Genomic DNA, 21,441 nt, shown 5'->3' with positions numbered 1-21,441 from the left:
CACTCCGAAAAACTCCGATATTCCTCCCAAAATGTTGGGAGGAATTTGGGAGTAATCTCTCCCAAAATCAGGTAAATGTTTATTGTGATAACGAGCTCACTCTCTACACCGAGGAATTAATTGCCCTTATCCTACTTTGATCTATACCGGCACAAGACTGAATGGGTAATTGGATTACCTGACAGGTAAAGGTTGAAGTAATAAAGAATTATATTTCCGGTCTACTGTACCAGTTTAAGTGTCAAACAGGTGTATAATTTTAAATGTCTTTAATACTAATTAAATTTCATTTGTGGTAATAAAAACTAAAGTCAAAATATTTTCGTATTTTTTGTTAGCCCATCTAAAAATATCTTAACCTTAATGTACTTGCTTTAAAAAAAAAAACGATTATAAAATATAGCGGAATATGTGAAAAACAAAATATTCTACTTCAAAGTTAAAGTCTTTATTTAAAAATTATAAGTCTAAAAGTTTTATATATGCAAGTAAAAAGGAAAATTTATTCACCATCAATAGACAAAATAATTGCCCCGTAATAATTGTGTAAATCTACGGCATTTTCTTTTTACGATTATCTAATTGCTGGAATGAATAAAAGATTTAAAAGCAAAATGTTGTTGTTAATTCTTTCAATTGTATTCAAGTTTTATAAAAAATGAAAACTACTTAATTTTGACCTCGATGTCTTCACCAGTAAATTAATATTTTATTGACGAAATGAGCATACTTGTGTAAAAATAACCGGAAACTTTCGCTAAAATAATTTGAGCAGTTAAATAAAATTACGTGTTTGAAAGTTTTGTATATTCAAGTAAAAAGGAAAATATTATTCACCATTCGTTATGCTTAACAATTACGGCATTTTCGTTTTACGATTTGTTGGCAGTACAGCAGAATAATAATACATTTCCGTTACAACAGGAATACTTCCAGCTGCATTAATTCAACTTTGTTTAATATTAACTTTCGCACAATGAATGTAAATTTGTGTATTTTCAACAAAAGATTTTAAAAACAATTATTTGCCGTGCGAAGACAATTCCACGATACACATCTCAGTTATCAACAGTTTGGGTTGAACTTGAACTTGACTTACTTAACAATGTTAAATGCTAAAAATAGTTAACAACAATGTTATCCACAGCACAAGTTTTTTAAAGGGCGAGAAAAAATATCGCGTACTAGTAAACTCAGGTGACCTTTCTGGCCGACCGTGGGAAAGTCCATTCAAGGTTTCTAAAGTTGCAGAACGACATTTTTGTGCAATCGAATTGAGGCTCCAGAAGGTCCTTTTACAATTGATTTATCGGGAAAATATAATTCTTATCCGAATAAACGTGAACACATTTTTAACTATTTGAATTTTAATGTTTTATCTTTCAAAAAAGAAAGTTTATTTATAGATATATGTCCATGGTCAATAATATAGATTTACAGTTGGTGATGTATTAATTGAAATTATGATGGAAATTGTCCGGGGTGATTGATTGTATTCAAATGACAATAATCATGATAATACGATAAAGAAATGCCAATTGTAGGCAGTTGGGAAATTTTGAAAATAAAATGATGACTGATTTAACTGGAATAGAATATTATGATGGGCAATTATGAGGTTTGATAAATTTTATTAATAATTAAAGGATTAGTGACCTATCGGATAGCGATAAGCGGATTACTTATCATCACAACTTTTAACATCTTTTGTAAACGTAAAATGATTGAGCGTCATAAACTTGTCAAACACCGGTAGAATTATAGTACATTTATTATATAATTAATGTGAAAATATTTTTCACTTTCCAAATTCAAATGACGAAATTGATATAAATACTTTCGTCAATTTGAAAACCGTTCCATAAAATGCGAAAATGACGAGCACTATCAATATCACTTGAAATTATTTTCTTTGTCAACAGAGTTGTCATTTAACAGTTTCTGTTCGTAATTTGAATTATTCTAGTCTGTATAAATGTACCGAGGTGGTGAAACATCATATTTTACATTGCTCAATAAATTAAGTTTACTTGATGATCCGATGAATCGGGTTACCGAAAAAACAACATGATTTTATTAGCCAGTTGATTTTTTAATAATGAACAATTAATGCGCTGATATTGCTTATTGAATAAGTTATAAAAGAAACTAATTGTGGCAAAATCGTCCTTGCTGAAAGAACACAGTTACACAATGTATGACCTGACCGGACTGTAATAAAAACACAAAATAACAATTTTCTTCATACTTTTTCGTATGTACGTTCTATTTTAAAGATAACGGCATAAGACACAAATATAAAGGATAATAATTATCTTATTCTAAATGATATTGTCACATCTTTATCTGTCAAAGAAAGGAAAACATATGTTCAATTTATAATACCGTGATTTTAAAGCACACCTGTGCAACCAAGATCGATTAAATGATCAAAGGTAAATTATCTGGGTAATCCAATTATGTTGTCACGCGTCGTTAATTTGAAGTACATCAGATGGGCAATAAACCAATTAACAGCCATGCGGTGTTGGGAGAGAATCTTTGGAGGATTTTAGGAGTGAAATCCGCGGTACTCGGTGTGATTCCGAGAAACACGGAAATCGGAGAAAAAAGTTATCGAATTGATATTTTTGAAGAGTACTGTATGTCACATGTTGGTGTTGGGTATTTGAGGGACATTGTTATGTAACATGCTGGTGTGGGGTATACATGGTATAAGAGGGACATTGTTATGTCACATGTTGATATCGGGTATAAGAGGGACATTGTTATGTCACATGCTGGTGTGGGGTATACATGGTATAAGAGGGACATTGTTATGTCACATGTTGGTGTTGGAAATAATAGTGTCATTGCTATGTCACATGTTGTATAATCAGGGGTTACATGTCATGTTCAGTACAACAGTGGTTAATGAATGTTGTATGATCAGGTGTCACATGTCATGTTTAGTACTGGAGTGGTAAATGAATGTTGTATGATCAGGTGTTACATGTAATGCTTAGTACAAGAGTGGTAAATGAATGTTGTATAATCAGGTGTTACATGTCATGTTTAGTACAGGAGTGGTAAATGAATGTTGTATGATCAGTTGTCACATGTTATGTTCAGTACAAGAGAGGTTAATGAATATTGTATGATCAGGTGTAACATGTCATGTTCAGTACAAGAGTGGTTAATGAATGTTGTATGATCAGGTGTTACATGTCATGTTTAGTACAGGCGTGGTAAATGAATGTTGTATGATCAGGTGTTACATGTCATGTTTAGTACTAGAGTGGTTAATGAATGTTGTATGATCAGGTGTTACATATCATGTTCAGTACAGGCGTGGTAAATGAATGTTGTATGATCAGGTGTTACATGTCATGTTTAGTACTAGAGTGGTTAATGAATGTTGTATGATCAGGTCTTACATGTCATGTTCAGTACAGGAGTGGTAAATGAATGTTGTATGTTCAGGTGTTACATATCATGTTTAGTACTGGAATAAAATGCAGGTTGTATGATCAGGTGTCATATGTCATGTTTAGTACAGGAGTGGATAATGAATATTGTATGATCAGGTGTTACATGTCATGTTCAGTATACATCGGAGTGGTAAATGAATGATGTATGATTAGGTGTCACTTGTCATGTTCAGCACAGGAGTGGCATATGCATGTTTTATAATCAGGTGTTACATGTCATGTTCAGTACAAGAGTGGTAAATGCAGGTTGTATGATCAGGTGTCACATCTCATGTTCAGTACAAGAGTGGTAAATGCAGGTTGTATGATCAGGTGTAACATGTCATTTGCATGTCATGTTTAGTACAGGAGTGGTAAATGAATGTTGTATGATCAGGTGTTACATGTCATGTTAAGTACAAGAGTGGTAAATGAATGTTGTATAATCAGGTGTTACATGTCATGTTAAGTACAGGAGTGGTTAATGAATGTTGTATGATCAGGTGTCACATGTCATGTTCAGTACAAGAGTGGTAAATGAATGTTGTATGATCAGGTGTCACATGTCATGTTCAGTACAGGAGTGGTTAATGAATGTTGTATGATCAGGTGTTACATGTCATGTTTAGTACAGGCGTGGTAAATGAATGTTGTATGATCAGGTGTTACATGTCATGTTTAGTACAAGAGTGGTTAATGAATGTTGTATGATCAGGTGTTACATATCATGTTCAGTACAGGCGTGGTAAATGAATGTTGTATGATCAGGTGTTACATGTCATGTTCAGTACAGGCGTGTAAATGAATGTTGTATGTTCAGGTGTTACATACCATGTTTAGTACTGAAAAAAAATGCAGGTTGTATGATCAGGTGTCAAATGTCATGTTTAGTACAGGAGTGGTTAATGAATGTTGTAAGATCAGGTGTTACATGTCATGTTCAGTATACTTCGGAGTGGTAAATGAATGATGTATGATTAGGTGTCACTTGTCATGTTCAGCACAGGAGTGGCATATGCATGTTTTATAATCAGGTGTTACATGTCATGTTCAGTACAAGAGTGGTAAATGAATGTTGTATAATCAGGTGTCACATATCATGTTCAGTACAAGAGTGGTTAATGAATGTTATATGATCAGGTGTCATATGTCATGTTTAGTGCAGGAGTGGTTAATGAATGTTGTATGCTCAGGTGTCACATGTCATGTTTAGTACAAGAGTGGTAAATGAATGTTGTATAATCAGGTGTTACATGTCATGTTTAGTACAGGAGTGTTTAATGAATGTTGTATGATCAGGTGTTACATGTCATGTTTAGTACTAGAGTGGTTAATGAATGTCGTATAATCAGGTGTCACATGTCATGTTTAGTACTAGAGCAATAAATGAATGTTGTATGATCAGGTGTTACATGTCATGTTTAGTACAGGAGTGGTTAATGAATGTTGTATGATTGTTTGTTACATGTCATGTTCAGTACAAGAGTGGTTAATGAATGTTGTATGATCAGGTGTCACATGTCATGTTTAGTACTGGAGCAATAAATGAATGTTGTATGATCAGGTGTTACATGCCATGTTCAGTACAGGAGTGGTTAATGAATGTTGTATGATCAGGTGTTACATGTCATGTTTAGTACAGGCGTGGTAAATGAATGTTGTATGATCAGGTGTTACATGTCATGTTTAGTACTAGAGTGGTTAATGAATGTTGTATGATCAGGTGTTACATATCATGTTCAGTACAGGCGTGGTAAATGAATGTTGTATGATCAGGTGTTACATGTCATGTTTAGTACTAGAGTGGTTAATGAATGTTGTATGATCAGGTCTTACATGTCATGTTCAGTACAGGAGTGGTAAATGAATGTTGTATGTTCAGGTGTTACATATCATGTTTAGTACTGGAATAAAATGCAGGTTGTATGATCAGGTGTCATATGTCATGTTTAGTACAGGAGTGGATAATGAATATTGTATGATCAGGTGTTACATGTCATGTTCAGTATACATCGGAGTGGTAAATGAATGATGTATGATTAGGTGTCACTTGTCATGTTCAGCACAGGAGTGGCATATGCATGTTTTATAATCAGGTGTTACATGTCATGTTCAGTACAAGAGTGGTAAATGCAGGTTGTATGATCAGGTGTCACATCTCATGTTCAGTACAAGAGTGGTAAATGCAGGTTGTATGATCAGGTGTAACATGTCATTTGCATGTCATGTTTAGTACAGGAGTGGTAAATGAATGTTGTATGATCAGGTGTTACATGTCATGTTAAGTACAAGAGTGGTAAATGAATGTTGTATAATCAGGTGTTACATGTCATGTTAAGTACAGGAGTGGTTAATGAATGTTGTATGATCAGGTGTCACATGTCATGTTCAGTACAAGAGTGGTAAATGAATGTTGTATGATCAGGTGTCACATGTCATGTTCAGGACAGGAGTGGTTAATGAATGTTGTATGATCAGGTGTTACATGTCATGTTTAGTACAGGCGTGGTAAATGAATGTTGTATGATCAGGTGTTACATGTCATGTTTAGTACAAGAGTGGTTAATGAATGTTGTATGATCAGGTGTTACATATCATGTTCAGTACAGGCGTGGTAAATGAATGTTGTATGATCAGGTGTTACATGTCATGTTCAGTACAGGCGTGTAAATGAATGTTGTATGTTCAGGTGTTACATACCATGTTTAGTACTGAAAAAAAATGCAGGTTGTATGATCAGGTGTCAAATGTCATGTTTAGTACAGGAGTGGTTAATGAATGTTGTAAGATCAGGTGTTACATGTCATGTTCAGTATACTTCGGAGTGGTAAATGAATGATGTATGATTAGGTGTCACTTGTCATGTTCAGCACAGGAGTGGCATATGCATGTTTTATAATCAGGTGTTACATGTCATGTTCAGTACAAGAGTGGTAAATGAATGTTGTATAATCAGGTGTCACATATCATGTTCAGTACAAGAGTGGTTAATGAATGTTATATGATCAGGTGTCATATGTCATGTTTAGTGCAGGAGTGGTTAATGAATGTTGTATGCTCAGGTGTCACATGTCATGTTTAGTACAAGAGTGGTAAATGAATGTTGTATAATCAGGTGTTACATGTCATGTTTAGTACAGGAGTGTTTAATGAATGTTGTATGATCAGGTGTTACATGTCATGTTTAGTACTAGAGTGGTTAATGAATGTCGTATAATCAGGTGTCACATGTCATGTTTAGTACTAGAGCAATAAATGAATGTTGTATGATCAGGTGTTACATGTCATGTTTAGTACAGGAGTGGTTAATGAATGTTGTATGATTGTTTGTTACATGTCATGTTCAGTACAAGAGTGGTTAATGAATGTTGTATGATCAGGTGTCACATGTCATGTTTAGTACTGGAGCAATAAATGAATGTTGTATGATCAGGTGTTACATGCCATGTTCAGTACAGGAGTGGTTAATGAATGTTGTATGATCAGGTATTACATGTCATGTTTAGTACATGAGTGGTAAATGAATGTGGTATAATCAGGTGTCACATGTCATTTTCAGTACAGGAGTGGTAAATGAATGTTGTATAATCAGGTGTCACATGTCATGTTCAGTACAAGAGTGGTTAATGAATGTTGTATAATCAGGTGTTTCATGTCATGTTTAGTTCAAGAGTGGTAAATGAATGTTGTATAATCAGATGTCACATGTCATGTTCAGTACAAGAGTGGTAAATGAATGTTGTATGATCAGGTGTTACATGTCATGTTCAGTACAAGAGTGGTTAATGAATGTTGTATGATCAGGTGTCACTTGTCATGTTTAGTACTGGAGCGGTAAATGAATCTTGTATGATCAGTTGTCACATGTCATGTTCAGTACAGGAGAGGTAAATGCATGTGGTATGATCTGGTCTTACATGTCATGTTTAATACAGGGATGGTAAATGTATGTTGTATAATCAGGGGTCACATGTCATGTTCAGTATAGGAGTTATAAATGTATGTTGTATAATCAGGTGTCACATGTTATGTTCAGTACATAAGTGTTTAAGGTTCATCATAAGGAATTGAAAAATATGGCCGTGTTTACACCTCAAAAATTACTATGAGTACAGACAAACTGGTACATCCAGGAAAGTTTTAAGGCATGGCAGGAACTAGATATATAAAAGTTATATGAAGTCTACGTTTCAGAAAATTAAAAACTTACCTGGATTTTGATGTCCATTTTTTTCCAGTCTGCAGAAGATAGCAAAATAAACAAACACCCGAGTTTCATTTGATACGGTCCACTCAGTTACACAGTTTAAACCTGTTAAATCACCTATTGTCTACAGGTGTCTATTGTCCATCTATTGTCCATTTAAATCAATACTACTCACAACATTGATTATATGAGGGGAGCTTCTCAATCGTTTTCACGACTTAGTTAATTTTTGCACCTTCTGCAGGAACGAAAAAAAATGGATAGCAAAATCTAGAAAAGTTTATAATTTTCTGAAACATAAAATGCATTTAAAATTTATATATCTAGTTCCTGCCATCCCTTAAAACTGTTGCAGGTGTATAGGTTAGTCTGTACTCAGAGTAAAATTTGGGGTGTAAATACGGCCATTTTAGCCAAAAGGTTATGATGAACCTTAATAAATGTTGTAGAATCAGGGGTCACATGAAGTGTTTAGAACAGGAGTTGTAAATGCAGGTTTTATGATCAGGTGTCACATGTTATGTTCAGTACATAAGTGTTTAATAAATGTTGTAGAATCAGGTGTCACATGAAGTGTTTAGAACAGGAGTGGTCAATGAAAGTTGTATGATCAGGTTTCATGTCTCAAGTCATGGTCATGCAAGATTTTTTGTTATGTTTTTTGTGTAGAATACTATGTTACGTGTAATAAAGTAAATCACAATATTTCAATTGTATACAGTTAGGAAGTATCAGACAGCATCTCTTTGACATACAAACTGGAGTGGTATTCATCAGTGTAATAAAGAAAATCACAATATATCATAATACTATGTTTCTTAATATTTCGAAGACAAGAGTATTTGCAATAAATAGAATGTACACTGAATCACTGAACACTAACAAGGGCAATGTTTAACTGATCCACATTATATGTACTATATAATAATATCTGCAAATGTGTTAAACATTTTACTTTACTTACATAATCACTACATTCCAAGTTAGCTCTGTTCTTTACACATAATTCTACCTCTTTTATATTACCCTTCTCTGCAGCTGTAAGAAGTTTCTGTAAACAAAACAAAGCTTTTACATTTTCCTCTAGAACATACAAATGTATTATAAATGTAATAATTGAATACTACATTTTTACCACAGTTTCAACAGTTTATACCAAAAACAGTGATTACCATGATTACCAAGAAGAAGTGAAATTGTTGTCTATAATTTCAGAGTTTTTTTTTAGACAAGTCTGTAGACAATTGTATTATGCATCAGTTTTGAGATCAGCCTAAGTTTTTGTTGAGGTTTGTGTTGCTCGGTCTTTAGTAATCTATGTAATGTTTTGAATATAAAAAGAAGATGTGGTATGATTGCCAATGAGACAATTCTACAAAATAGACCAAATAACACAGAAAATAACAACTATAGTTTCTAGCGATAATTTTTGGTATCACTCTATAACAAAAATGTACAGTGCTGAGAAGGAAATTATCAGTTAGTAAGATCAAAGGAAAATTTCGTAAAAGCGATAAATTTTGTTTATTGAAATTCTGTTCACTGTAGTCAATTTAATTTCTCCTCTTGTCCCTCTGACTGACTCTGAGAATACTACACTCCTGTACATGCTGTATCTTTATGTAGTGATAAGTCACATGACCATTGACTTCAAAGAAGAAAATCTTACCTTATCCCAACTTGCCATTATATCATGTATATCCTGTAAAAGAAAACACAACACTTTATTATATTGTGAAGGTAATAGAATTTTTAAGCAAATACAACATGTACAAGTATTTTATTCTGATAGTGTAATGACTTGTGATAATTTTAGACATGGTGCTATATATCTGGGCATCGCTGGTGAGTCTTGTGTGGATGAGGCGCGTTTCTGGCGTATTGAATTTAAACCTGATGCCTTTTGTTAGCTATTATTCATGTGTGTCTTTGTCTAATATGTTCTCCTATTTATTTGTATTGTAGTCCTGTAATATTATGTTGTCATTTTAATGTTATACATTTTAACATTGCCATTAAAGTGCGAGGTTTAGCATGCCACAAAACCAGGTTCAACCCACCATTTTTTTCTTTAAAAATGTCCTGTACCAAGTCAGGAATATGGCCATTGTTATATTATAGTTCGTTTCTGTGTGTGTTACATTTTAATGGTGTGTTTCCGTTGTGTAGTTTATTTTCTCTTATATATTCACATTACTATAAGACATGTCAGGGTACTTTTCTATTCCAAATTCATGTATTTGGTTTTGATGTTATATTTGTTATTCTCATAGGATTTTGTCTAATGCTTAGTCTGTTTCTGTGTGTGTTACATTTTGATGATGTGTTGTTGTTCTCCTCTTATATATTTTAATGCGTTTCCCACAGTTTTAGTTTGTTACCCCAATTTTATTTTTGTCCATAGATTTACGAGTTTTAAAGAGCGGTATACTACTGTTGCCTTTATTTATAATGTTTGTTCACAAGAGTTGTAATTTGAAGAGAAATATTTTTAAGGGGCATTCACAACAAGAAACAAAAAAACATAAAAATAAGATTTTTTTTTATAAATCATCAGCATAATCATGAAAATTAGTAGAAGTTTGATCGGTTCTGTTTTGTTAAAGTTTGTTAAAGGGGGTTCTACATTTGACTTCATTACAGTAAAAAACACATTCAAAATAATATGCAATTTTTCAGCTGTGCATGTGGAACAAATAATGGTTTAGTAAATATTTTCTTTTGTTACTACAATAACCATTACCATGATTCTATTGTGCTTTGTTATTTATCTTAAGAATAGAGCAAGTGATTGAGACAAGAAATTTTGTGAAATAAACATGATAAAGATAAAAGTACAAATATTAACAAATTAGAAGTTTTGTCACAAATTGTGATTTTGTAGTCTGTACCATATCTTATTATTAGTAGGGGTAATTAAAATAATACTACTTTAAAAAGTGATTTTTTGGAAGAAAATAGAGGTATGATACATTTTGTACTTCGGTACTGACATGATTTATAACAATTTCAACCTTTCTAAAATTGTCCGTTTATAAATTTTGAAATTATAAAGAAACTAAAGTTTCAACTAGTCCCTCAAGCAAAGTTGACCTTAGATGAATTTGGCTATTTGTTTTAGGTATTTTTTGTCATATATCTTTTCAACTGTTTCAGTACTTATACATCCTCGGATTTAAAATGTTTGGCTTTGAGAGTTCCTGATGAAGGTACACAAATGTAAATCCAGAAAAGCACTTCCAACGCATGAAATTATTAAACGTGTTGTTTTCAATTTTTTAACAGAGATGATTCCACTATATAGTTTAGGGCCGCTTAGCGGCCTTTAAATCTGCCAGCAGCCCCAAAAAATGTTTGTGAATATATAAATTCCCAATTCAGGAAAAAAAAAAAAAAATCGGTATTTCCGTAAAAGTTTCAGTCAACGATTAGGGCAACTATAATTTTTCATAGTTTGTCGTCAAAACGTAGTAAAATCCGGATAAGAATGATGACTACGATCGCATTTTATTAACAACGATTTAATTATGTCAACATGAGGTAAACAATTTTAGCAGCCGGATTCAATTGAATAAAATTTTATTGGAGTATTTGAATTAAAAAAAGTAGATTGCTCAGCAGGTTGATCAAAAACATACTTTTTGTCAAAATTGGTGTCAAAGCAGACCTAGGCAAAGAACAAATTTAAAATTTTGATATAACATGATGAATAAATTTTAATGGGCGTCGATCTTATAAAAGCAGATCGTCCAGCAGAGCTGGTTATGTAACTTGATTAAAACTTATTTTGTAAAAGAAGTTATTTTATATTTTGCTCTTATTCCTCAAAAGACAAAAGTTTGAGCGTTTTTGAAAATAAACAGCTTCGCCATGAGCGCATGATACGCCCAACATCTTGTGTGGAAGTTTTATGCAATAATCATAAATAGTTTCTGAGAAAGTTTTAAGCAATAACCATATATTGTTTTTGAGACACGGCAGGGACATGTGAAATCCCCAACCCTGTTTTTTTTTACAAACTAAATTTCACTAAAATAAAATTTTGAATCAAAACCAAAAAGTATACAGATGTTTAGATTAATATAACAAAGAAGTGTGTAAAGTTTTAAGCAATAATCAAAAATTATTTTTGAGATACGGTGCGACATGTAAAAAAAAACTCCCCTGTTTAACAAAATACTCAATAACTCCAAAATAAAGTTTTGAATCATCACCAAAAATTATACAGATCTTAAGATTAATATAACAAAGAAGTGTGTAAAGTTTTAAGCAATAATCATAAATGGTTTTTGAGATACAACACAACATGTAAAAAAAACCTCCCCCTTTTTTACAAAATACTCAATAACTCAAAAATGAAATTTTGAATCATCACCAAAAAGTATACAGATCTTCAGATTAATATAACAAAGACATGTGTAAAGTTTTAAGCAATAATCATAAATCGTTTTTGAGATATGGTGCGACATGTAAAAAAACCCTCCCCCTTTTTTACAAAATACTCAATATCAAAAATTATATTTTGAATCATCATCAAAAAGTATACAGATATTACGATTTATATAACTAAGAAGTGTTTAAAGTTGTAAGCCATAATTAAGAATCGTTTTTGAGATACGGTGCGACATGTGAAAAAAACACACCCCTGTTTTAGTTACAGTGTCGTAACTCAAAAAGTTTTAATCTTATTTTCACTAAAAAGCAGATCATTTGACCATCATAGGAAACAACTATGTTAAGTTTCATGAAATTTGGATAAGTCTTTCTCAAGTTACGGTGCGACATGTTTACGCCGGACAGACAGACGGACGGACACCAGACATTTGTATACCATAATACGTCCCGTCAAAATTTTGACGGGCGTATAATAATATTGATGATAGACCATTAATGAAATGACCCCCCCCCCTGATTAACATTATGGAACTGTTTCAAAAGATATAAAAACAAGAATGTGTCCTCAGTACACGAATGCCCCACTCGCACTATCATTTTCTATGTTCAGTGGACCGTGAAATTGGGGTAAAATCTCTAATTTGGCATTAAAATTAGAAAGATCATAGCATAGGGAACATGTGTAACAAGTTTGAAGTGGATTGGACTTCAACTTCATCAAAAACTACCTTGACCGAAAACTTTAACCTGAAGCGGGACAGACGGACGAACGAACGGACGCACAGACCAGAAAACATAATGCCCCTCTACTATAGTAGGTGGGGCATAAAAATGATCCAAATAATTTTAAAGTTCACTGGTGCCTGGTGCAATTGCTTTAAATATCTTATCAATTAAGTATATATAACCTGTTGTAATTGCTTTTCTGATTTCGACAATTGGCCAGTTCAATTTGAAATCCATTTGAATCAAGGTAAGTTTATAAAGATGATCTGTTGAAAAAATACCCAATGGATGATTTTTTCAGTGGTTAATATGGTAAGCCATTTTGCTATTTAATCTAACTTCAAGATATCTCATAAACTTAATGAGATATCTTATATAATAATAGTTCATTAGATATCTTATATGGACCATAATTTGCTATTGGGCTCATTTCCTACAACGATAGAAAAGTGATAAAAATGTGTATTTCTGTAAGAAAAGTTGTAACTACATCTAAAGATACCTTTATTTTTATCAACATACAAGTGTATGCTACTCTTCCCTAGAAAAAAATTGAAAATAACAAATTTCAAAGAATATACGACCGTATTTTTGTGTCGTTTCTCGCATTACTTTTCGCTTCTGAAGTGCATAACGCTGACTGATTTATAAATAATCGTCACCGGCAAATTCGTAGCTTTTGCTTTCAAATAATAAAGAACATCGACCAATAAGAATAGTTAGAAGAAAATGCCGAGAACTATAAGTATTTCTGTAGCAGGTGTAAGAACACTGGCGTTACTTTCGTTTCCGATTTCGTAACGCAAATTTTAGATGATGTAATCTGCTTTGTTGTAACAGAATTCTTTATATCAATATGCAAATATGAACTCTCGCAAGATGTTCAAACAGGTAAATCACAGATGATTTACATTCTAGTTTTGTTCTTCGTAATAATTAAGTTAGAAAATGATGTTATCGTTATGCGTTACATTTCACACGAAACAGAAGTCCAGTTATTTCCTTTTTTTTATTAAAATTGTTTTTGTCGTTAAGTTCTAATCATTTCCGGTCATATGTGAAACATGTGACTAACATGTGATCACGCCCTTACGGCCGGATATACGAAATACTAGGTCTAAACATTGTTTTTGTTTCCAACGGGATGTTAGCAAACATAATCTGTAGACTTGTTTTGTCTTGTTACATCGTCCTGAATATGCATGAAATATTTGCCACTGGACGTTAAGCAACCAACAATCAATCAATCAATCGTCTTGTTACAAAACATGCAAAAAGGAAAATACAATTTTCAAAGAGATTGCACCGGGGGTCTATTATTTTTCCTATGTGCATAATGTTACATACGATCTTGTGTGAAAATAAATGCTCAATGACTTGACAAATTCGATTTCAGATTTGACGATGTTATAACACACTTCGTTTCCGGATAACGATGTAAAGGGTCCTTGGAAAATTCTTTCGAAATTACGTCTCTTATCATTGTGCCGATGCTCGTTGGATTGATTTTGCTTCAGCAGTAAATATTACTGGATATTTTAGGTGAATTAAGATAATTTAATAAAAAATACATGTTAATACACCGTCACACTTGGAATGTACAAATGTGGTATCTTTGTCACAATTTTTAATTATCTTTTTTTATTCATGTTCTGCAAACACTTTTCAGAAATGCAATAAACTTGTCAAAGGAGAAGTAAACTTTTACCATGCATGACTTCAAAGGAAGTACTTTATTGATTTTAGCCCACTAAAGTAGGTTAAAATGTGGAAACCATGTAGATGGTGTTCAGGTCACAAATATCACATGATGCCTATTTTAAAGATTTTAATTCCAAGTTCAAAGTTTTTTTCTTTACTGGATTTAAAGAACTTTACATTGCCAATGATTTGGAATAAATTGTATATATAACTGTAATTTCAAAACCAAATATAAATACATTTTTTTGGCTAAAACATCAAGATACAACGATTATGGTATCCTGTATCAATGAAGAAAATATGGAAATTTCTGAATAAATTGTACTAATTGTTTTCAACACAAGCACATATTTAGGAGTTTTATAATACTGTTACATTTAAGAGGGATTTTAAGAAAAAGTATACTGTTCAGATTATTTTAAGCAGATTTTGCAATAAAATAAAACTAAAAAAATGCTTTCGGTTTCTTATGGTTTCCTGTCGCATTTAAAAAAAAACTTTAATCTAACATCGAAAATAGATTTTAAATATAAACATGAAGCAAGTAACACTAGTAATGGTGTTCATTTATGTCTTTTGAAATATATTGTGCAAAATAAAGAAAATAAAGATTGGTTTCCTGTTTGGTTTCCTGTCACGTAAACAGCAATGAACAGTGAATCAAAATGTATTAATTTTTTCTTGAAAAACTCAATTGTTCCATTAAAGGGAAAATTCACGATTTTTTACTTATGGTTTAAATATGTTCATTATGACATAATATATATATTCCCAAAGTTTTGTTTCTATATGTGCAGTTATAAAGGAGAAATTCAATAATTAATGAAAAAATATTGACTACTTCCTGTAGGTCGTGACGTTTTCTCCTGGTTTTTGCATGCCTGGATTTAAATACAATCATTAAAAGTCTTGGTTTTTAATCATATTTTAACGTAATCGTAAGCGCGCCGATGACTAATGCTATATCTTATAGCCATCCGATAATATAAAAATAAATAACGCACAGACGTGTAGTTCAGGGGTTAAGAAATTTTGTTATAGCTCACTAGCCCAGGGCTAATTGGTATCAGGATTTTACTAGCCCTGATGGAAGAACTACTAGCCCAACAAAACTGACCCGCTAGCCCGAGTATGCCTTACAAATTCAGAGTTTGTTACAATTAAATGAATTCTATAAACTTAACAATTTTTATCCATTGTACAGTAGATTTTTGCAAATTGGATGCCCAAAACTTTTGTCAGCAAAAAACTATCCCATTATCAGATATATTCAATTAATCGATAATTGAATATTCATTGACTATTCTGTAATAATGAGTTGAACAAATCCCGAGATGGTACAAGTCTTGATCACTGCTATACATGGTTATATAAAAGGATTGGAGTGATTTTTATCAGATACATCATCACGTGTATGTAAAAGAATTAAAAGCTGGTTATATGTAATGCTCATATTTGTTTTCAGTCTAAAAATTCTATTTATTAAAATAAATCAGATGACCTCAAATATTTATCTGAATACATGTACATGTAAATATCACCATCCATAGTTTGTGTCTTTTATAATTGTTTTATAAACGAAGTACAGTAATATCCATATTTACGTTTATCATAGGTAAGCTAAGTGTGGGCTTTATATAGATTACAAACTGAGCACAGTCTCTAAACTGAAATTGTCTTTGTTATAAATTTTATTTCTTTAAAAACCGAATTCATTTGAATATCAGTGAAGATAATCATGATTGATGAAATATTATTGCATCAAGTTTAAGTTTTCTGAAGACTGTTAATGTTTAGGTCATGGTTCTGGAGGCTTCTTCACAGTATGTAAACAAAAACAAAATAGCGTCCATAACATGTGCACATGTTACAAATTTATATCTGACAAAAGTCAGGTTTCTGCTGTCAAAAGGGATTCACATTTAATTGCAATAAATTATTCAGAAGGAGGTACAATCAGGTTACATTATATTTCTCTGGTTGCATAAGCAATGTACAACCCCCTGTACTGACAAATCGATATTGAAAGTACGAGATCCACCCCGAGTTATTTGTTCTATTTTAAAACTTGTACAAAATCAGTTCAAATTCTGGGAATCCGGGATGACGTAGTCGAATCTGATTGGCTAAGATAGAATAGTGATGAGGGGATATTCCACTTTCTATTTTGGAAACGCCAAGAATTTTTTGTTACTAGTCCGTCGGGCATATTGGGTTACAAGTTTTGGTTGCCCGAGGCCTAAATGCTGTAGTCCCGGGCATCGGACTAGTGGATTTTTTAACCCATGGTAGTTGTACACATTCATCATGTTCATGAGATAAATTTTCTATATTTACCGTATATATTTCGATTTATTTTTGCAGAGAGCACAAGAAATTATTATTAATTTTTTTGCTTTAATATATGCTTTTTCAGACTGATAAAGTGAATAAATTAAAGTACAAATGTATATAACTTAAACTGTTAAGACAATATATATATAGGTTTATGCTTATTGACCTCTTACTACCTACTATAACTAGGTATATGTGATGTGATGTGTGTATTATTCCCTGACAATACCTGTGAAAGGCCTGTATAAAGGTAAAATGTTATTTGCAGATCGGTAATAAGCTTGGCCTCTGGAGCACACCGTGCCAGGTGTGACTGTCTATTCGGATTAGTGGATTATACGATAAGAGAAGGTTGCGTTTAATACACAAATTTAAAATACATTTTCAAGGTGTTGACAAATACAAGTGAATTGCTGTGGAATTATTTAGTTATATTTGGTGATTCTGTTTTATTTGAATTGAAATAAGTTTCAAAACTAAGAAATGAACCGGGTAAAGTCTGGAAATTAAATTTAGTTGTAATGTCGGAATGAAATGATATACACTTCTATCATTAATTTATGCTTTATAAAATCCTCTAAAAAATTTAAGATGTCTTGTAAAGTATTTTTTGAAATATCAAGGCCGTCGGAAGGTGAGGTGCGTCGGGTGGAATCGCGGTAAACGGATAGAAAGTCACAGGACAAAAAGTCACAGGACATAAAGTCACAAATTTGGTAGGACAAAAAGTCACAAATAATATGTTGACAATTGTTTGAATATATAAGAGAAATATCTTGAAATATTTACTTTTTAATACATATACAAATGTATATACATATTAAAGTTTCGGAAACGTGTCATTATACTTGAAAAATGAAGATTTATTTAATTTTAATCATGCAAAAGAAAGATTTCTTGGCATTATGAAGCCATTAAAGTGCTGAGCCACTTTGACATTTTGTTTTCTTAACAACTATTTGATTTACTTTGATATTTTTTGGATAAATTTTGTTTACAAAGTTAGATTTTATACAATAGTTCAAGAGAAATACAAAAATATTTTTTTAGAAATAAGCGTTTTTTATTCAAAGAAAAAAGTAAAAAAAAATGAATTGTGACTTTGTGTCCTGTGACTTTTTGTCTGTGACTTTTTGTCCTGTGACTTTCTGTCCTACATTCGCAATCGCACCCCCTCTTTCACATAAAAAAACATATTAAGAATTATCAGGCACGGACGAGCACTTGTCCTCCACGCTGACGGGTAACCGTGATCTTTCTGTAATAAATAATAATAAATAAGCTTTATTTAGGGTCGGCAAGGTATACAAACAGAGACAAACATGCTCTAATGAGCTTTAATCCGTCACAGAATAGAACACCTATGATGCAGTTTGAGAGATCATCTTTAGTATGACGTCCATTATCAATGAACTAGCATATATATTTGTCTAGGTGCCGGCTGAAGGACACTTCCGAATGCGGGAATTTCTCGCTGCATTGAAGACCTGCTGTGTTCTGTTATATGGTCGGGTTGTTGTCTCTTGGACACATTCCCCATTCCATTCTCAATTTAATACTTCAGCTATTTGAAAAAAAAGATGTTTTAAAAAATTTACAGGAAATTCAAGGATCTTCTTGGAATGGAATCAAAAAAGTACGAATATATATTCTTACAAGCGTGAAAAACGTCAACCAAATTTATTCATAATCGGGAACGTCCTTATTAAAATAGTCTTCGTCTCACAACGTATAATACTTTAGCTATTTGACCAACGATGTTTAAAAAAAAAAGACAACAAATTTAATGTCATATTTTCCTATTTTTGAATGTAATTATAGGTCTGTTCAACATGTTCAACTGGCAAGAATACCCGTAAAGCGGACAAGCAGTTTATTCTTTAAATTGCTGTCATTGAATATCAAGAAAGAAAATAAATCCCGAAATTGATTTGTAACTTTAATATTCAATAGTTTTCCTAGAAAATATTCACATCCCTTGGGGAATATTATTGTACATGTACGTCCAGTTGCATATATATTACATGAAAGTCGGAACAATTGTGATGATGACGAATTTCTTCCTTTATTCGAGAACAATCTAATGATCGATGAACCAAAGGAAGTTATATATCGACCTGTATTTAAATCAATTTCAACATTTGGACATGGATTAATAGACATCATGACCAAAGTCACAGGACCTACTTGACTGACATCTAGCTTATTTGGAGTGGAATTTTTAAGTATTATAATAACAGAAATATTTAAAACCTACCCTTTCAAGTCATTGAAATGACATCTTCTTGGTTAAAAATAACTGTCTGTTGTTTGTCGACACAGGGGAATATAAGTAAGGGGAGGGAAACCAATGCTAATATGCTGGGAAGATCTTATTCGAAGCTGTTGGTACTTTACCATATCAAACGACTAAATAACAGAGATAGTCGAAAAATAAATCGTATCTTGCCATTGGTTTAAAAAAAATTACGTCAAAATGACAATAAGTTACAACATGCATATTGATATATTTGAACTCGATTATTCTAAATTTAAAAGGTCAATACACAGTTTGATATAAACTAACTAGTTAACGCGTATTAATTACACACATGCGCTTGTTCATTTCGACATGATATATAAATATATGATTATAAAATGGCAACTAAAAGAAAAATAAATTCAATTTATTTGTTTCTGTAGTGCACATATTTTTGTACATTATTACCGAATCTAGTGACAGGTAATTCGCATTCTACCTGCAGGTCGTTGTATATATATATATATATATGAATATAATTATTTTCTGTGACTGTATCTTACATTAATTTGTAGGATCCTTTACTATAGATAATTTAGCTGATCTGTAACAATAACATCTCCATGCCTTATATATCATGTACTGTAGTACGCCGCTAGATTAAAACTGACGTGGAAAGGTAACACATGCCCACCGAAAGCTCTTTATTTTGAGAGCCCAGGTGGTCGTGTGGTCTAGCGGGACGGCTGCAGTGCAGGCGATTTGGTGTCACGATATCACAGTAGCATGGATTCGAATCCCGGCGAGGGAAGAACCAAAAATTTGCGAAAGCAAATTTACAGATCTAACATTGTTGTGTTGATGTTTAGACGAGTTGTATATACATTATGTACACAGCCATGTATCACCATCATTGATGGCGATCCGATGGATACATCTGTTGTAGGGTTGTCACTGACTCAGACGTACTTATGAATATAATTATTTTCTGTGACTGTATCTTACATTAATTTGTAGGATCCTCAGTACTATAGATAATTTAGCTGATCTGTAACAATAACATCTTCATGCCTTATATATCATGTACTGTAGTACGCCGCTAGATTAAAACTGACGTGGAAAGGTAACACATGCCCACCGAAAGCTCTTTATTTTGAGAGGTCGTGTGGTCTAGCGGGACGGCTGCAGTGCAGGCGATTTGGTGTCACGATATCACAGTAGCATGGGTTCGAATCCCGGCGAGGGAAGAACCAAAAATTTGCGAAAGCAAATTTACAGATCTAACATTGTTGGGTTGATGTTTAGACGAGTTGTATATATATATATATATGTTGTATATATATATATACTATTTGAACTGTTCGGGTTACTCTTGTGTCAGTGATAATTATTTAATTTTTATCGTCTTAATTTGTCTTCAATTTTTTTAGACTTTTCTTATTCTAATAATATATGAATGCATACTTATCTATTTATTACAAAAGCGGCTTGTAAGTATGTGCTTATGACAGCACCACAGACAACAGAATATTTCATTCCAGTTTTCTGATCATTTTCTCCATCTTTTGGACCACTCTGTACATGCTGTATTTGTCAATGTGAATCGTATACGATGTACATAAATACATTATTGTGACTTTCTCTTTTCTTTTCATCTTATCATTGAAATATATTACAATCTAAAGAGTTCATCATAGAAAAAAATCGTAAGGGTCTCGCCTACTTTTGTACCAAATGTAGCAGGCTCAACAAAAAATGGTGGGAGACGGATTTATACAAGTTTTTCCAAACTTGTTTCCGAATCCCATATTTGAACTTTTATTATGTAACATTGTATATTTATCTTGACATTTTTCATTAATAAATACTGTTTAAACTAAAAAATGGTGAAAACATTTTTTTTCTTTAGATACTATATCTTTTGGTTTTGTTCAATCGGGTTAAAATAAAAATTGGATTATAAATCTAATTATTAAATGTTTTTTTAAACTTTTACTGCAAACTGTATATATGTCATGCGAGAAAAAAAGGTCCATTTAAAAGTAATATACGGAAAAACAGGAAATAAATTATTGTAAAATATCCTTCTAGTTACCATACTATAGCTTTTGATCATAAACCAACATCTATTCAAGTTCTGTACAAATCCTGAATCCAGAATAGTTTAAGTAAGCAAGTTATTAAAATTTTAAACTATTCCAGATTGGATGTAATTGGCAGAAAAAGTAGGTCCATTTATAAGTAAAGTACGGATAAACCGATTTTTTTTAAAATTTAATTCTGGATAGTTACGATCTTCACATCATGAACAAGCTTCCTTCAAAGTTTGGTAGAAATCAAGGACAGTTTTAAAAAGTTATTAAAATTCCAAAAACGTTCACCAAAGAGTG

At 32.3% G+C, this 21,441-nt stretch overlaps 1 protein-coding gene across 1 annotated transcript in view; it reads right to left on the bottom strand.

Moving 5' to 3' along the window:
* LOC139495740 (histone-lysine N-methyltransferase EHMT1-like) overlaps positions 1-9,353 on the bottom strand; it is a 44,031-nt gene extending 34,678 nt beyond the window's left edge. The window contains exons 1-2 of the mRNA XM_071284103.1: positions 9,326-9,353; positions 8,621-8,707 (exon numbers count right to left, since the gene is read on the bottom strand). Of these exons, the coding sequence (XP_071140204.1) occupies positions 8,621-8,707; positions 9,326-9,343 (105 nt within the window). The 5' untranslated portion in view covers positions 9,344-9,353. The remainder of the gene's footprint in view (positions 1-8,620; positions 8,708-9,325) is intronic.
* Positions 9,354-21,441: the final 12,088 nt, after the last annotated feature.

The sequence above is a fragment of the Mytilus edulis genome, chromosome 11 (assembly GCF_963676685.1).
Source record: "Mytilus edulis chromosome 11, xbMytEdul2.2, whole genome shotgun sequence".
In the NCBI taxonomy this organism is placed as follows: Eukaryota; Metazoa; Mollusca; class Bivalvia; order Mytilida; family Mytilidae; genus Mytilus; species Mytilus edulis.
The sequence above is the reverse complement of the archived record's forward strand: the minus strand, read 5'-3'. Positions and strand labels throughout refer to the sequence as shown.